Here is an 18,726-nt window from a genome sequence, read left to right as displayed (position 1 = left end):
ATGAACATGTGCTGAGCTCCACTAATCAGGGCTCAGCACAAGCTCCTCTGACCACAGATTCTATTTAGAGAAGCAGGAAGGCAGGACAGGACACTGCTGCTGCTGCTGCTGCGGACCCGGCAGACTGTCAGCTACTTGACAGCTGCTCCGGAGTCTGACTTCAGGGCGCCCTCTGGTAAGTAAGGCACCTGGACCTATGCCCCTGAGTGTAAGTAAATGAAAATGTTTTCAAACAATGAAAAAAATTAGTTCTATATGTGTATATGTACATGTGTGTGGGCATCATCCAATTCAACAAATAGTGAGTATTTAATCAAGGTTGGATTTTAGATATTAGTGGTGGCATTTCTACATATATAATTCTAAATATATTTTTTGCTGTAATACTTGAACTTACTGTAAATAGTCTTTTTGCCTATACAAAGAGATGTTGAGTTGCCAATCCTCCATGGATAAATGTTTTTTATTGACATGTTTGTTTATGCTTTATTTGTTTGTTTAAGAAAATGTAATTTTTTGATTGGAATACAGCTCCACAACTTCTGTAAAAATGCACTGGGATGATACCTACGATATATAAAAAGTACTCTTATATAAAAAGTGATACATCGGAAAATAAAATATTAATACGAAATACACCTTGTTTCACATAAATGATAGTCTAACAAATGCTTATATTTTGTTACTTACATATTAACCATACCAACAGCATTGTTTCACATTTACCCACATACCAATCACCAGGATAGGTATAGTTAATACAAATGATTGATTTTCCTGATATTATTTTGTTTATGATAAAATAAATGTAATTTATCTTGAAACATACTGATTACATATGGCAATATACATTCAAAGTGTATAATTTACATACATACACAAATATTAACTTGAATAAAATGTTTTTCTTTGAGTTTTAGGTTATAATAATGGCAATCTCCTGATGTATGTGATGGCTTTTTTTTAATGTCCAAACTGTGTAGGGAAAGTCTTCCATCATATATTTATGTGGCTCCATTTTAGCATTAGTCCCAAAATATATACAATTAGCATCATTGCTAAGTCATGTAAATATCTTTGACATAAAGTACTTTTGGGTTTAGCTTATCCTAGGAAAGTTTTTTAAGTCTTATTAACTTTTGGAAAGCTTGTTTGAAATCCTCATTGAAGGCTGTGTATATCACAGGGTTGATGAGAGAGTTAAAATATCCCAGCCAAGTGAAGAAATCAAATAATAAAGGATGGAACCAGCAATCATCTTGACATATGGGCAAAACCAGAGAAACTACAAAGAAAGGGAGCCAGCATACTATGAAGGCACCAAGAATAATTCCAAGAGTTTTGGTGGCCTTCCTTTCCCTTGCTACAGATAATCTCTTCCGTTCAAGAACACTGTCTGTAAGTTTTATATTGATGTGATTGATACAGACTGGAGTTCCTCCAGTGTGGGGGTGGCCCACATGTGAATTTACATTGACTGAACAAAAGGAAGACCCAGTTGCTCCGGTGATTAACTGAGCAGTGGTAAACCTCTTCCCATATATTGATGGTGGTTTGAGAATTCTTGATCGTGCTGCTATATATATTCGCCCATATAATATGATCAGCAATATCGTTGGTATGTAGAATGCACCACAGGTAGAGTATATGGTATAGAAGAGTTGATCTGTGTTGACAGAGCAGTCTGTAAGTTCTTCTTGAGCTTTGACTTGTCTCCAAAAGAGTGGTGGGATGGAGATGCATATAGATATTATCCATACTACAGATATCATTGCAGCAGCTCTTCCTGCTGTACGATGTTTAGAGTATTCTAGTGCATCTGTGATGGCCCAATATCTATCCAAGGCGATAACGCAAAGATGAAGTATTGAAGCTGTGCAACAGGTGATATCCGATAACAACCATATGTCACAAATGACCTGACCAAATGACCATGAGTGATTTACAGTATAAACAATACTAATAGGCATTACTAAAATAGACACTAATAAATCTGTAAAAGCCAATGAACCAATTAAATAATTAGCAGGAGTATGAAGCTTGCGGGTCATATATATAGTAATAATAACAAAAATATTTGAAAGGAGTGTGGCTAAAGTTAATAATGATAAAAGGATTGCCAGCGTGATCTTTACTCCTAATACGGTTGATTCATCCCAATGTATCATAGTCCCTGAAGAATTAAGTGACAGAATGTCATGCTTTGGGACTAAGGATTGGTTATTAAAATTCATTTTACTTTAACAATTCTAATGACTTTAGTATGTCTGCTGCAACTAATAAATATACCTGATAATTCATGTGATATGTGTATTTGTCATTTGCTTTAGTTATTGTGCCATAATATATTAAATGTGGGTATAATTCTTACATTTAGTTGGTTACTTAAATAGTCTAAAATAATTATTAATTTTTGAAAAAATATACATATTCTGTTTTATTTTTAAATGCATATTTGTAAAGTGTTTTTGTGTAAAAATATTTTTCTATCTATCAATAAAACTATCCTCAACTTTGTATTAAAATACTGTAACATTACACCAGTTTTAGTGTAAAGTTAAACTATAGTTTCTAACAAGTTTGAATATATTTCTATGAAACAAATATTTACTTTGAGATTTTACAATATGACTCATTATTTTAATATTGTAATTTTAGTAGAGTTGTTATTTTTATTTTTTTATGTTTTTACTACAAATATTTAAACAGAGAACTGATTGATGAGGAATGACAATGCTCTTATGAAATATGCTTTTAAAATTCTTCCTTAGCAAGTGCTGTTTAACCTAGTTCAAGAACCCTCTTATTGTGTTCAAGTTGATCCAGCGTGACTTGAAAGCATGACATCATTGAGGGTTTGCTAATTTAATGCAATTAGAATCCAAAAATACTTTAAAAATATTCCTGTGGAAATTGAAGTTCATTGCAGATATCCAGCAATCTGAGTCCTAAAAAATAAACACATTACACAGTCAAAGCAAAATCTTAGGCTAATGAATTTAATTGTAAAATTTAAACTTAAGAAACTATATAAACTGTAAAATCAATGAATTAGCAAAAATATAATAAAGGTGATCTCCACTCAAATATTTTGTAGAAATCTTTTCACAGTAACTAAATGCTGATTGCAAGAGTCATCAAAATATAGCAGCAAAACTACCGTGAATTCTTATTAATTTATGAAAATGTCTTATAACTTAAGAAAAAGGAAAAATATATTTTAGTGCAAAACCCTTTTAATGAATGTGTATCCATTATTTTGAAGCCTTTTCTTTTATACAGTTGTCCAAAATGTATACTTGATGCAAACATACAACTTCATTTTTTAATTGTAATAAAATAAATAATGAATAATAATAGTAATAATTAACATAATATTATATCAATGTAATTCACTCATTGTGAATCTAGACAACAAAATAAAGTAAAAAGGACAATGCGAAGATTCATCTAGTGTAAAAGTAGAATTATGAAAACACCTTCATTAGAATTACATTGATATTTCTGCAAAGATTCCCATGTACCACAGTTTATGGGTTATACTGTACCTCATGGATGTCTGTAGACTGGACTATTTGAGTGCCAATCATTTAACAAACAAATGCAAACAAGCACTCACTTCAGGTTTCTTTGTAAAAAACCTCTCTTTTGCAAGGAAAAAAAAATAAAAGTCCACAATGATTTGGTGAGGCTCCGTCACTCTTCCGCTGGTGATAACATCAATGCATCACTGTAATCACTACATAGCGCCAAATATAGTATGTGCTGAAACTATTCTTACTATTATTATTATTATTATTATTATTGTTTATTTATATAGTGTCATCGCAGCACCATACAGAGAATATTTCTAATTTAATCAGTCGCTGTCTAATTGGAGCTTACAGTATAAATTCACACACATACACACTAAGGTACAATTAAGTGAGCAGCCAATTAACTTGCCAGTACTGTACAGTATGTTTGAAATGTGAGAGGAAACCAGAAACTGAGAAAAATGTTCCCCATTGCTGTTAAATTAATTGTACTATATGCATTCTCAGGTTGCAGAGGTTGTTTTCTACCTATCACCATATCATGCAAAATCCATTGTCAAATTAATAAACATTATTAATAGTATTAGACTCTTTGATTTCTGAAATTGACTTTACTGTTCACTACATTTTGCATAACAATATCAACATATTGAGTATACACAAGTGAATTAATAAAAAGTGTCAAAACATTTGATCATAAAAATAGAGAAACAGACAGAAATACTGTATGTTTGCATACAGAATAACTTTCATTATTCATTTGTTTTGTCAATGTTGTTTTACAACTTTGTGGTATTTATGATGAGCATACCAAAATTAATTGTTTGGACTTTTAAAATCAAAGCAAGATATATTTTTGGAAGCTAGATCTGTATGTGTTGTTCATTATGTAAAACCTTGTAATAGTTTTTTTATGATTTGTTTTACTAAGTTTTTATTATGATTTAAAATTAATGTGATTCTCTTATACTTAGTTTTTCTTTTTTTTTTGTATAAACTATCCGAATGTGGTCTATTACTTTTTAAATTAAAACTTAATTGGATTATCCTTACATCTGATACCTCTACAGCTCTCTGTTTTAATTTTTCTTGAGTATCTAGTATCCTCGTAACATTCATCAATAGTCCATATGGTAAATTATCTATAAGTTTTTTGGATTGCGGCTAGCTGCTTGAAATATGCAATTCTTATCAGTTTAATTTTTGCAAAAAATAACTTACCAAATGACCAGCTTGTTTGGTCACTTTGACATCTAGATAATGTATCATAATTTTACTTATTACACATGTAACTTGATTTAAAGCATTATTTAAAGTATTGATAACAGTTATATAGTTATCTAAAGTTCCATGCCATGCCATTTCAAGAAACAGTTTTCTATACATTTATCTATAACAACAATATGTTACTTAACCACTTTGCTGCAAAGGACAAGTGGGGTCCATTTGACATTATTTACATCAAAACTGCAGGGGGACACGTACGCCTTGCCACCTTGTTGTCCCACTTGTCATCCACAACAAGCCCCCATAAAAAAATGAACCTTATTAGTTATCTTCATGTCCATTATAACCGAGATCACTGCAGGAGTATGATTACATGGGAAAATTAAAGAAGAACAGGAGATGAGGATGAGGACCAGAAAGTCCCTTATTTCACCAGTGTGGCAGATAGGGAGATGGGGGACTGCTGTTTTAAAGAGGGGAGTCCCCTCACTCAAACTGTGTGCCCTCATATAAGGTATTGCCTTGTGATCAGTGTGGTGACCAGGCAATATTCATGGAGACCAGGGATGGGGTTATAAATGTGTCTACATTTATCTTTGCTCAAATCATACTGAATAACCCCATTTGACACACCAGAGACTTTGTGACTTAGCTGTACCAAGCATCCTGCAAGAGACTTTCTCCTCAAAATATGCATCTTATCAGCATCACAAATGTGACAAAAGTACAATGTAAGTGTACATTGACTACTGGGGCTGGTTTTTCATATAAATCTCTTTACAACTAAGTCCCTAATCTAGGTAAACAAAGCAAAAGATACAGTACAGTAGAGTTCCTGTATGAGCAATCACACCATGCTCCACACTACCTATCATTATGCTTAATCTGCGATTTATTACCAAATTATTTCTGACAGAAGTACTAATCTAATGTCCTGGCACGATTTGTACGATGAAAATAAGATGAAAAAGTACAAATTACTACTAATGGCGGAACATCAAAGTCACGCTCCATATGGTGAAGAAGCTAGGTGAATGTGGACACAGCTGACAATATGACCAGGACTATGGAAATATACATTTTCCATATATGAGGAAGGCAGCTCTATAGTACCTGCACACATGGGGAGTCCCCTCTTGTAAATAATGAATCCTTTTTAAAGTTGTTGTCTGGTAATCACTGTGACCACCAGAAAATATGACCTAGGAATACAGAACACATACATTTTCCATAAATGGAAGGAGGGCTCCATCACCCCCAAATATGTGCACTTTCACCCCCATATTTCCACCTGCATAGTTAAAGGCACATTGTTTGACAGAGGGGAGGTCCCTCTTTAAAATTAAGTCCCCTCTTTAGTATTTGTTTTGTGGGGGCTTTAATGCTGTCACATCATGTCAAATAGAAAAAGGGGTACCATCATTTTTATATTGTAAGTTTTGTAGTTTAAAAACTGTAGGTCTTGTAGTGCTGCCATTTTACTTCTGCACATTGTAAATGTTTCTGTTAAATGACAAATATTTGCAGAGTTATTAAACTCCCTGCATAGAATCCTGCGATATGCAGAACAGGAGGATTAATACAAAAGCAAGTATCACAAATTATTTCTTTAAACAATATCATATTTTCTTCGAAATCACTTTCTTAAAATTTAAATAAAAAAATACTTTTATGACAATTTGGTTATATTTTATTTGACTTGTTAGGAGATAACTGATTAGGTAAAAATTAGTGATATTGAATGTGAATGTGACAGGCACAGTCATTGAAAAATGGGCACAGGACTGAGAAAACCTTCAGCAGCAATGTCATTATTTATGTATACTATATAATCATTCTGCTTTATTAATACACTAGCTGAAGTATCTGATGTTGCTCGGGATTAAATCTTCAAGTTATTAAGTTTTATTATGTGATGTTGTCCAAATCCATTCAATGGAAGGCCCAGAACAGACTCCCTGGGTCAAAGTTCTGTCCTGCGCACTGTGCTGTGAGGTTCGACCAGAACCTTAACCACTCTATTAGGCATCCCAGACCATTTGCCACCCCTGTGTGAAGTTTTCATCCAAATCCATCTAGTGGAAAGCCCAGAACAGGCTCCCTGGGTCAAAGTTCTGCCCAGCATCCCCAGGTCAAAGTTCTGCCCAACATACACCAACAGGAGGTCCAACTGGGACCTCAACCCCCTATATGTCTTCTGGGATCCAATGTTACCACTCTGTGAAGTTTTTGTCCAAATCCATCCAGTGAAAGGCTTCCCGGGTCAAAGTTCTGTCCAGCGTGCACTAAAAAGAGGTCAGACCAGGACTCTAACCCCTCTAAAGCCTGGCCAGAATCCAACTGGACAACCTCACATTGGTTTCATTCCAATTGGTGCAGAGGTGTCCATATGCATAATCAAACAAACAAACAGACCAATGAATTGTATATATAAGATCTATAGTACATACAATGAAGCAACAGGAGCGACACATGCAGAATCGTGTAAGTAATGCTAATTTTGAAAGTGGGAAAAAAAAATCTTTAAAAACACCAATTCTAGTAATCAATCTTTTGATGTTTGCATGGTTACAGTATTTCGGGATGGGTACGGGATGTTGGCACTCAGGATCCCAGTGCCTAGAATCCCTATGCCAGCAACCCAGCAGGGTTAGAATACAGTACCATCACTTGTCGGTCAGTATCCTAACCCTCCCCCTCTCCCTACCCCAACCCTCCCTCCCCAGTGCCTGACACTACCCTCCCCCTAATGCCTAAACCTATCCCTCCCCCTCCCCAAAGCCTAACCCTAACCCTCCCCCCTTAGTGCCTAACCCTATCCCTCCCCCTAGTGCCTAACCTTAAGCCTCCCCCTAACTCCGCTAATTACTATCGGGATTCTGACAGTCAGGATGCCGGTGCCGGGATTCTGAGAAGTGTTGGGATTCCGGCGCTGGCATTCTGAGCGCCAGAATCCCTGTGGTTGGGATATTGACCGCATCCCAGATGGTGTAATGGTTAGCATTACTGCCTCACAGCACTGAGGTCATGGGTTCGATTCACACCACGGCCCTACCTGTGAAGAGTTTGTATATTCTCCCTGTGCTTGCGTGGGTTTCCTCCGGGTACTCCGGTTTCCTCCCACACTCCAAAAATAAACTGGTAGGTTAATTTCCTCCCAACACAAATTAACCCTAGTGTGTATGTGTGTGAGCATGTGGTAGGGAATATAGATTGTAAGGTCCACTGAGGCAGGGACAGATGTGAATGGTAAGATATTCTCTGTAAAGCACTGCGGAATATGTGTGCGCTATATAAATAACTGGAAATAATAATAATAATAATCCTGTATAATTCAATGTTCCTAGTGTTTCAATTACAGATATGTCCTCACACGCCTAGCCTCAATATGCCATGTGGCACAAAATGCCTGGCATGAGTGAGCCGCTTTGAGCGGTGTCCAACAGTAGCTTTTTCTTTTACCAGAAACACAGGGCTGCAACTTTAACTGCACTGGAATTAGTTTTAAATATCTACAAAGTTGCAGATAAAGCACAACAGAACTTGTCTTACAAAAAGGTGGCCCCTGCATTATAGCACTTCCTACACAGATATAGAGTTTTTACATTTTGTACAAAATTAAAACATTGGTCCGTATTCAATTTGAGATGAAAAGTCATTTTTCGCCTGTTTTCGGCGAAAACTTTTCTCTGATGACGTCATTTTTGCCTGTTTGGCTTTTACCCGGTATTCAATTTGGAAGACTTCTTAATTTTCTTCTGCATCACCTTATTCAAAGCCACATTTATGCACCAACCGTGGCTATTAGAAACCCCGACTTCCTTCAGGAGATAAAAATGGGAGTACCCTTTGTCATCCCCTATGTATACACATCTTGAGGGGGGTCCCTGGATTATTTCCCGAAAATTCCCATTGTGTTTAACCTGTAAAAAAACGGGTTAAAAGTTTTAAAAAAAACATAGGGTCACCCCCCAAAAAAAGCCAAACCAGCCCCAGGCTTGCCAGCCAGTGGTGGTTTCTAAAAATATGGGGAACAAAAAGTGTAGGGTTCCACCGTATTTTAGAAACCAACACCAGGCTGCAGAGACCAGTCCTGGTTTTAAATATAGGGGGAAAAAAGACATGGGGATCCCAATATATTTAAGACCAGCACCAGACCCAACCGACTGGCTTGTAATGCCACAGCCCGGAGACCCAATCACCGGGCTCCAGGTCCAAAGCATTAGCACCCCAAGTCAGTCAGCGCAAGCTGGTGAGCTCGGGGGAGTCGGGGACCCCCCAAAGAAGGGTCCCCCCCCTCCCGAGCACCACAGGCTTATGCTGAATGGGGGGGGGCAAATAATGTAAAACTATTATATTTTACAGTGGAACTACAAGTGCCAGCATGCCTGCCAATTTGCACTTGTGGAACTACAAGTGCCAGCAGACATGCGGCACCTGTAACTTCACTGTAAATAAATAGTTCAATAAAGACAAAACACACACACCGTGATTAGTATAACTTTATTACACACACCTGCCCATTCACACATACTTACCTATACCAGATGAGCTGGTGAGCTCGGGGTAGTCGGGGACCCCCCAAAGAAGGGTCCCCCCTCCTGATCACCACAGGCTTACGCTGAAGCCCAGGGCTCTTCCCCATACCCCTGGAGCGGTGGGAATGGGGGTAATGGGGGGGCCAAATAATGTAAAACTATTGTATTTTACAGTGGAACTACAAGTGCCAGCATGCCTGCCAATTTGCACTTGTGGAACTACAAATGCCAGCAGACATGCGGCACCTGTAACTTCACTGTAAAATAAATAGTTAAATAAAGACAAAACACACACACACCGTGATTAGTATAACTTTATTACACACACCTGCCCATTCACACATACTTACCTATACCAGATGAGCTGGTGAGCTCGGGGTAGTCGGGGACCCCCCAAAGAAGGGTCCCCCCTCCTGATCACCACAGGCTTACGCTGAAGCCCGGGGCTCTTCCCCATACCCCTGGAGCGGTGGGAATGGGGGTAATGGGGGGGCCAAATAATGTAAAACTATTGTATTTTACAGTGGAACTACAAGTGCCAGCATGCCTGCCAATTTGCACTTGTGGAACTACAAATGCCAGCAGACATGCGGCACCTGTAACTTCACTGTAAAATAAATAGTTAAATAAAGACAAAACACACACACCGTGATTAGTATAACTTTATTACACACACCGACCCATTCACACATACTTACCTATACCAGATGTTTCTGTCCGCTTGTCCAGTAGAATATCCTTAATGATTGGCTCTGCAAATAAAAAAAACATACTCACCTATATCCTGGTGCTGCTCCATGAACTTGGCAAAACAAAAAAACAAGGTCACGATACACGTACCCAGGATCTGTATGTGTGTTTCCACACATACAGATCCCTCCTGAATGCCAGCTGATGGGACTAAAAAAATTTCTGTCAGATATCTGTCCAAGCTGGCTGGTAATGTATGGGAGCAAATGACAATCGTCCATTTGCTCACAAACACTGGAAAATAGCCAAAAATGGTTGTTCAGACAAATTAGTAAAAACACACAAATGTAACCAATTTTAAAAAAAATGTTGTCCTTTTTTCAGTGTTTAAAACCATATGATCGACTGTCATTTGCTCCCATACATTACCAGGTTTTCATTCCAACCAGTCAGATTGGACAGATATCTGACAGAAAATTGGATAGTGGATGCCCAGCTTATGGCCCGTATTCAATTAGCGGTGAAAAGTCAGAATCCGCGAAAAAGTTTAGCTGATTGTGACTTTTTGCCTGTCGGAAAATTATCGCCATATTCAATTGCATCCGTTTTTTGCGTATGCAAAAACGCAATGCAATGTAATAGGCGAAAAAGATTTGCCTATGAATAGGTGTCCAAAAAAGTGCAAAATCCCACTCTGCACCCTTGGGACTGCCCCTCAAAGGATAACTGCTTCAAAAAACACCTAAATAGAATAGAGGAACACCCCAAAAATTTACTTAGAAAAAGGGAGCGAAAAAGTGCAAGGTGGCGGTACAAACTTAAAAACTAGCGAAATAGCCTTTTGGAGGGTCTGCAAGTATGGGTGAGTGCGTTTTCCCAAAAAATTATTTTTGCAACTTTAAAACAAGCTTGCACCCATTTTCAAGTACCCCAAATTTGACAGGACTACTTATTTTGCTTTTTTAAAACTGCTTAATGCTATTCTACACCACTTGTGCAAATACGCTAATTAGAAGAAATTGACTCACCTTAAGTACCCCAAATAGCTTTATTAGGGCTATTCAGGGGCATGTACATTGATCCCCAATGTTAGTGCATCTTTTAGGGGGTGTCAGACTGATTTCCTCAATTCTGACAATACTTTTCACCTGGTTTGCATTCGCCGGGTTGCGTTTTCGAGTGCTTTGGAATTGAATATGGCGAATAGTGGGGGCGCACACTATAAGTTTCTGCAGCTAAAATACACGATGTAGGTGAAAATTCTGACATGCGAAAAAGTATTGCGGGTGCGAAACTACCGTATATACTCGATTATAAACCGAGTTTTTCAGCACATTTTTTGTGCTGAAAAAGCACCCCCTCGGCTTACACTCGATTCATGCCCGCATGGTACGCAGCTGAGTAGCGTACCATGTGGGCCGCGGTGCAGACTGTGTCTCTGTGACACAGCTGCACCGCGTGTGTAGCGCTGACTGGACGGAGTTTGGTCAGCACTACACACTGCCAAACACACAGCCGCCGGAGCCAGCAGCTGTGTGTTTGTTGTAATCAGCAGCCGATGAGAGTCTGTCAGACTCTCATCGGCTGCTGCTGCTCCCACTGCAGAAGCCATCTTCCTGCTCCCACAGTGGGTAATGGGAGAGATGTCATGACGACGTCTCTCCCATAATGCAAAGCGGCCAGAGGAGCTGATAGCAGTGGCCGGACCAGGAGCGGGGTTTCAGGTAAGTGTTTTTTTTTTCTTTTTATTAGGACTACTGGGGGCACTACCAGGGGGGGGGATTACTTCTGGGGGCACTACCAGGGGGGGATTACTTCTGGGGGCACTACCAGGCACTACCAGGGGGAATTACTTCTGGGGGCACTACCAGGGGGAATTACTTCTGGGGGCACTACCAGGCACTACCAGGTGGAATTACTTCTGGGGGCACTACCAGGGGGAATTACTTCTGGGGGCACTACCAGGGGGAATTACTTCTGGGGGCACTACCAGGGGGGATTACTGCTGGGGGCACTACCAGCTGCTGCATTTCCCACCCTAGGCTTATACTCGAGTCAATAAGTTTTCCCAGTTTTTTGTGGTAAAATTAGGTACCTCGGCTGATATTCGGGTCCACTTATACTCGAGTATATACGGTAATTGAATACTGCCCCATGTGAGAAGATTTAATTATTTATACCACAATTTGAAGTCAGGTACAGGATAGAAATAGATAGACACATGCACACACCTTCAAAATATCCAGTTCAGAATTTCCCATTCTGTTTCTCTTTAAAACTTCCTATACAGATTTGGAGTCATTCACACACAGATGTACAGTACACGTGTTGCATATCAAATGAATCAGTGCAGTCTCGTTAAGTGCATCTAATTGCATCTAATGCTGGGTACACACTACACAGATATATCTGCAGATGATGGTTGTTAATACATACTAAACAACCATAATCCGTGTTCTGTGTGTTGGAGGGAGGCGGGTCCCGCTGGCTGGGAGCATGTAGCGCCCCCTCCCCGCGGCTGCCGCTGCAGGTGTACGGGTGGTTGGCTGACCGCCCATACACACAGCACGATGCCCTTATATATCTGCAAATATAATGGTCATTGTCTGTGCAGCATAGCTGACGTGATATGTCTGGGAATGACATAACACTGCTACACACTGGCCGACCGGCACCCGATATATTGGCCGATCAATTGATCGGCCAATATATCTGACAGTGTGTACCCAGCTTAAGGTGCATAATTGAGAAACGAAAAATCGTGTCGCATTGAATCTGGCCCGCTGAGATGGGCTGTTATGCATGACTGCATCAGAGGTCATATCTGTATATTGTGAATTCTTTACTCATGCAATATATTTGTATATAATGCTAGCACATCAATAGTTATCAGTCATTGTTCTTCCTTTATGTTCTCTGTTTTTACTAATCCATAAAATAAATCTATCTGCAGTGCAATGTGGAATTTATTTAGTAAACTGCTGTAAATGTTCTTCAATACACAGCAACAGGGATTGTAAAAGTGTCTAATCCTGAGACAATTGGCCGCTTAGGAGGAAACATTAAGCTTTTATGTCTTGAGTCATAGAAAAAATATAATCTCTGTATTTATAAAGCTACAGTAGGCTCCTATGCTTCTTTAAAAACAATAATCCATTTAATTTTTAATGACTGTGTAGTCAGGTTTTGGTCATGTAATGTATTATCCAATTATTTATTATCTTTCTAATGCAATCTTCCTAATATCATATTTGTATTCTTAGCTAAATTATGAATGCTTTACATTTTTTTAAATACATATCAAAATTCACCTTCTACAAGCTGAATGTTATGTTCTACTAAGTTTGTGAACACCCGAACATTTGTAACATATGCAGGAGGCTGTAATGCTGCTACTTTGACCTCACCTGCTTTTATTCTTCCTATATTCCACATTCTCTATTTCCTATATTTCATACACATATCCCATATCATGTATACTATGTAAGTCATTATGAGCATAATACTACTACTACTACTACTACTACTACTACTACTACTACTACTACTACTAATAATAATAATAACAACAATTTTATTGAAAAAATAGTTTTCCTTCCTATTGTACAAAAAAATAGTTCCAATTCTATTAAATAAATTCCTAAAATCCATGGAACAGGCCCCAGTCCCTCCAGAAATACTGTAATTTCTGGTTTAGTTTTGGAATATTTAGCTATGTTAATTACCAAATTGTCTGCATCTTGAATTTTTCTTTGTTGCCACTGTTCCCATGTGCTGAGGCTACCCTTTCTTCTCGTTATTTGCTGGATGTCCCTGCATAATTGGAGAAAAAAAAGCACTGGTCATACACTGATAATTTACACATCAAGTCCCAATTGTTACCTGGAGTAAACTTTGCTAATTCACAAGGACTGTTAATGTAATTGAATATTGAGGTAGTGGATCTGTATGCTGAATATTGCATACCAAAACGTAACTCTGATTCATTGATTGGTTATTCTGGGAGCATTACTTGGTGACTCAAATAATGTACACTGGGAACTTTCCAAATTATTAAATGCCATCATGTTATTGCCAAGGAAAAAACAAAAAATATAGAAATACATATGAATAAAAATGCAGTCATAGTCTGATAACTCCAGTTTAGGTGCTAGATTAAATACTGAAACAATTTTGAAGTTACAATAGTACAATTTGTCATTCTAATGGTGCAATAGAAAATCTTTTATTACCATCATTTATTAATAAAATGTTGCCGGAGCAGTGGGGTGTGTGAGTGATATTCAGCTGCCAAGCAATACTGTCAGGGAGCAGTGGGGAGTGAGAATGGTGTTGCCACCTATGGCCCAAAGCCAAACACAGTTGCTTTTCCGATGGCACCAGAAAAGACACAGTCCACGACCCTTATTAATCTTGAGGAGTTCCTGGAGAGGTACCCTGCTGTATAGAAGGACAAGATTTCTACTCATCTTCCTAAGCCTGACTCATGCTGAAAATTAGCATGATAGAATTGCACTATAAGTCCCAAACACACCTACCAGAAGGTGGAAGAGCAGTAGTATAAGATCTTTCTGGGTGGGAATCTGGATCTCAAAATCCATGTACGAATAAGGTGATCTGTAGGTTCTCCCTGCTTAACACAATTTGACTGTATTAGTCTTTATTTTGTCTTGTGTAATTCTATTATGTTGAATTTGTATTATTTTATTGTATTTGCGTCTTTTAAGTTTAATACATTTCTGTTGTTTTGACCATTTTGCACAAAGTTTTTTTTCCCTTTTTTACTTCAATTTCCCTGAGTATAGAAGAATTGTAAAGAGCCAATGAGTTATTTGAGAAGTTATTAAAGGAAACAACACATTCATCAAAACTCATCTATTTACAACTTCTAGCAAGAGCAATTGAATTTGAGTGCCCGTTGGTGATGTCTATCATAGCCTATAATATGCTTTTTGAAAACTCATTTCTACAGTAGTAAGGGTAATTGACTTGAGGTGTTCGGAGGTGATGGCTTCCATCCTATAAAATAACCTTTTCCTGGATTCTCATCACACATGGAATATTGAGAACCCATAACAGGTCACAATATGTACTTTGTTCTTGTTTCTATGTACAATTAAATATGAGGATTCTACTACATTGAACATTGGGAATCAAACAGCACTCATCTTTTTACATCCAGTGCTTTCTTGGCACTTGATATGAAGTCCCTTGCATGGAGTGCAGAGCTTTGAGTGTTTTAAAAATGGGGGGATGTTATTAATAAGGTGCACATATCTCCTTGTCTAAGTTGATTCAAGCGGTTGACTGAAGTGACAGCAGACTGTCTGTCATTTGTCAGAAGTGCTAGATGGACAGTTCAGACCTTGTTGTCCGTAAAATTAAATTAGATAAAGGAATATGATGTCAATGAATTTTATTGTGTCATAGGACAATCAAAATAACGATTTGGATGCTTTTTCATTAACATTTTTTAACAAATCTCCAAAAGATTTATTCAGGACAATTTAGATTTTTTACAATTTAATATTTTTTTCAATTAGTAATTTAAAAGGGAATTAATGTTTTCCATGACTACAGTTAAAATATATTAGTCACCTATCCATTTTACAAGCTCTTCATATTGACTATTCTCAGTTACCTGATATTCCTTACTCAACTACTAGAAAAAAACAAGGAAAAGACATCATACATGTGACGTGTGTTTTGCTTGAATCATTAAACAGGCAGTAGAGAAGATGGTCATGCATGGTGGCCCTTAATGGATTCAAGGTTCTGTGCTCTATGCAAGAGATTTTTGCACATAAACCATGCCAGTCAAGAGGAGGAGGTGGTTTTACAGTTTCAGAATTAAATAATGAATTTACATTTTTTTTGTGCCATATTTTGACTCTAAACAAAAAAATGAAACAAATATTTCAATGTACTGCACCATGTTTTTAATCCAACATAGAAAAAAGATCCATGAGTATATTAGAATCAACATGAATGATTTACAAGCTTTTGCTGATCAAAGTGAGTGATATCATACTATCGAGAGAAGATCTGATGGTAAAGAAATACAGTAGATTACTCATTTAAACCATACAATGCTAATTACAACAAAATTGCATAAACCCCCCAAGAAAACAAAACAAAAAAAACCCTGACTGCAAATAAGGTTTATTTCCTTAACACAATTCCACTTTGCAAAGTTCTGATATTTGGCCACTTGAGGGAGCTTTAGTATTTGGTATAGAAGGCACTGAGCAGTGATTATTTACCTACAGTAGAAACAAATCTCAGTATACTGTATCCTTGGTTAGACATGCCCAATGTGATGCTGTAAATAGCATTCAGCAGAAATAATGTTTCACGCACAAGTTTAATTTGAAAACCTACAATTTAGTTGCAGAAGAACTGAGCTAATATAAATGTGACACAGCAACTAGGCAAGAAGTGTAATCTTTATGTTTTGCAGAGGTTTTAATAAAGTATATTTTTAGAAACTCATGTCCTGCTCCTTTATTGTGTGTTAATCCTGCAGCACATTTCACTGCTTATCAGTTGGAAGTAAGTGAGATGTCTGCAGGCTCCTATTTGTGGTTGATGGAGTTTCTAAATGACTTTTGAAGGATACCTGATTGGAATGAAGCAATACAGCAGGGCAACGATCTCTACACACATTCCTAGAGGTAATGTCTAAATCCCCTTCACGGAGAGGACCCTGATGTCATCAGCCAGTGTCCAGCGTCATTCCCTGCCATCCAAGTGGGCATAGAGGGGGAATAAACCATGTGGCGAGCGCAGCGAGCCACCGTGGCCGAAGCGTGGTGAGTGCAGCAAGCCCGCGAGGGGACAACAAACTTGTTTAAGTGGGGACAAAGTACTTCTTTAGCTGGCTCTCATGGGCAGGAACTGCACTTCTGCCCTCACTCACGTCACTTCCAGGTCCCTAGCAAGAAGGGGAAATACAGCCAACCCATTCCTAGATTGCATGATAAATCCCCCTTAAGTGCACTCCATAAATTGAAAATATTTGTGAAATAATTGCTGCTTTCATTTTTTAGATTCAATCTTTAAGAAACTGTATGGCTACCTGCTTTTATTTATTTTTTGCATGGTAGATTAAAATCTGTGCATACAGACTGTCCCCACCACTGTGTCACCTCTGTATGAGATCACCATGTTACTGGAAATCAAAAGCCCAGCATGTACATTTGTACTGTAAGTATTGTGGATTTGAAACCCAGTTTGACTCACAAACATCACATTTAGCTGCAGTGTTCTCTGAAGCTTAGAAACCAAATCAGACACAGTTTTCTTCTCTAACATAGAATATAGAAACCTTAATGTTGGTTTGCTGATGTGTAGGTCAAGTATTGGACTTAAATACAACTTTTGTAAAGATACACCTGCGACATGTATTATTATTATTATCCTTTATTTATATGGCGCCACAAAGGTTCCGCAGCGCCTTACACAGTACATAAATGAGCACACAAGAAAAACAGTTAATAGTAATACAAAACAATGCAGGACAAGGACAAGGTTATAAACTCAGCTGCAAAACACAAGCAGCAGGACATGAGCAACCAGGTGGTAGGTGCCATTGTAGGGAGTTAGGAGTAAATTATACTATAAGTAGGGGGAGGAGAAGCACGTGAGGATGAGGGCCCTGCTCGTGAGAGCTTACATTCTAAAGGGGAAGGGCAGACAGACAGGGGCGACACAGAGGGGTAGATAGTGAAGAAGGAGCATGGAGCAGTGGGTTAGGATATGTGCTGCGGAATGTGTGTGTATAAGACGACCTGATGTTATGTAAAAATTAAGTCCTTCATACATCTATCTCTATGATAGAAAATAGATTGTTTGTGTTATTTACATGAGAGATGTACAAAGTAAAGTAGAAGCACTTTAATTTGTGTGTTACATTTTAGCATCTATATACAGCCTGACAAGAAATGCAGCTATTATGGGACTGTCCCGCCATCCTAATACAGTAGTGACTACTTTAGTTCCAGCTGCTGGGTGCTATGCCATGCTCCTGTGAGTGGGTGCATCTCACATGCTAGACCCACTCACAAATGGGTGCAGCCATACATGATGTGGTCCCACAGGATGTTGCAGTACCCGGGCCCAGAATTTCTCTTGGCAGCCCTGGAGGTGACAGACAGAACGAGGAGGGAATGGGGCTTAGTAGTGGGGTAACAAGACCATGGAGGGAGGTGGTTGAGAGTGGAGGTATAGGAGAAGTGGGGGAAAGAAGCAGAGGGTTGGAAGCAGACTGATGAGAGAAAAAAAGGAAGAACAGCAAGTGGAGGAAACAGGAGGGGGAAGAGAGGGACGGATAAAGTAGAGGATTATGTGGACATAGAATATGGGGGTTGTGTGAAGTAAGGGTGTTCATGCTGTGGACAAGGTAATAATTGAGATGTAAACTGGAGTGGAGGCTGTGTGATGTAGAGACAGTGAGATATAGAGTCAGTGTGGATTAAAGTTGTTAAATGTTCAAAAATACATGTAAAGAACAGTGCTGCTAATGTATGAGCGCAGCTCCAAAAGTGATATATAAAGGAGAGGTATGTGAGTAGTGGGTGCAGGAATTAGTTTATAAACAAATGATTAATGTGGATAGATGTGACACAATTGGAAAAGGCAATACAAAATGAATGAGGACAAAATTACAATGTACCCGAGCTGATCCAGTCCAAAGTGTTCTGTTCAACAAAGATCAATAAAATAAAATGTATAAA

General features: G+C 38.3%; 1 protein-coding gene and 1 long non-coding RNA gene across 2 annotated transcripts in view; both read right to left on the bottom strand.

The window, feature by feature from the left end:
• Positions 1-846: 846 nt before the first annotated feature.
• Positions 847-2,424, bottom strand: HTR1D (5-hydroxytryptamine receptor 1D). Its single transcript, XM_088451180.1, has one exon. It carries the CDS (start codon positions 2,232-2,234, stop codon positions 1,110-1,112), a length of 1,125 nt encoding a protein of 374 aa, XP_088307306.1. The 5' UTR covers positions 2,235-2,424; the 3' UTR covers positions 847-1,109.
• A 425-nt stretch (positions 2,425-2,849) lies between these two features.
• Positions 2,850-18,726, bottom strand: part of LOC148500925 (uncharacterized) — a 34,619-nt gene continuing 18,742 nt past the window's right edge. The window contains exons 2-3 of the long non-coding RNA XR_015870104.1: positions 13,717-13,804; positions 2,850-2,948 (exon numbers count right to left, since the gene is read on the bottom strand). This is a non-coding gene — a long non-coding RNA (uncharacterized LOC148500925). The remainder of the gene's footprint in view (positions 2,949-13,716; positions 13,805-18,726) is intronic.

Source organism: Taudactylus pleione, unplaced genomic scaffold, assembly GCF_031769625.1.
Source record: "Taudactylus pleione unplaced genomic scaffold, aTauple2 ptg000539l, whole genome shotgun sequence".
NCBI lineage: Eukaryota > Metazoa > Chordata > Amphibia > Anura > Myobatrachidae > Taudactylus > Taudactylus pleione.
Note: the sequence above shows the minus strand (reverse complement) of the source record. Positions and strands in the feature narration are given on the sequence as shown.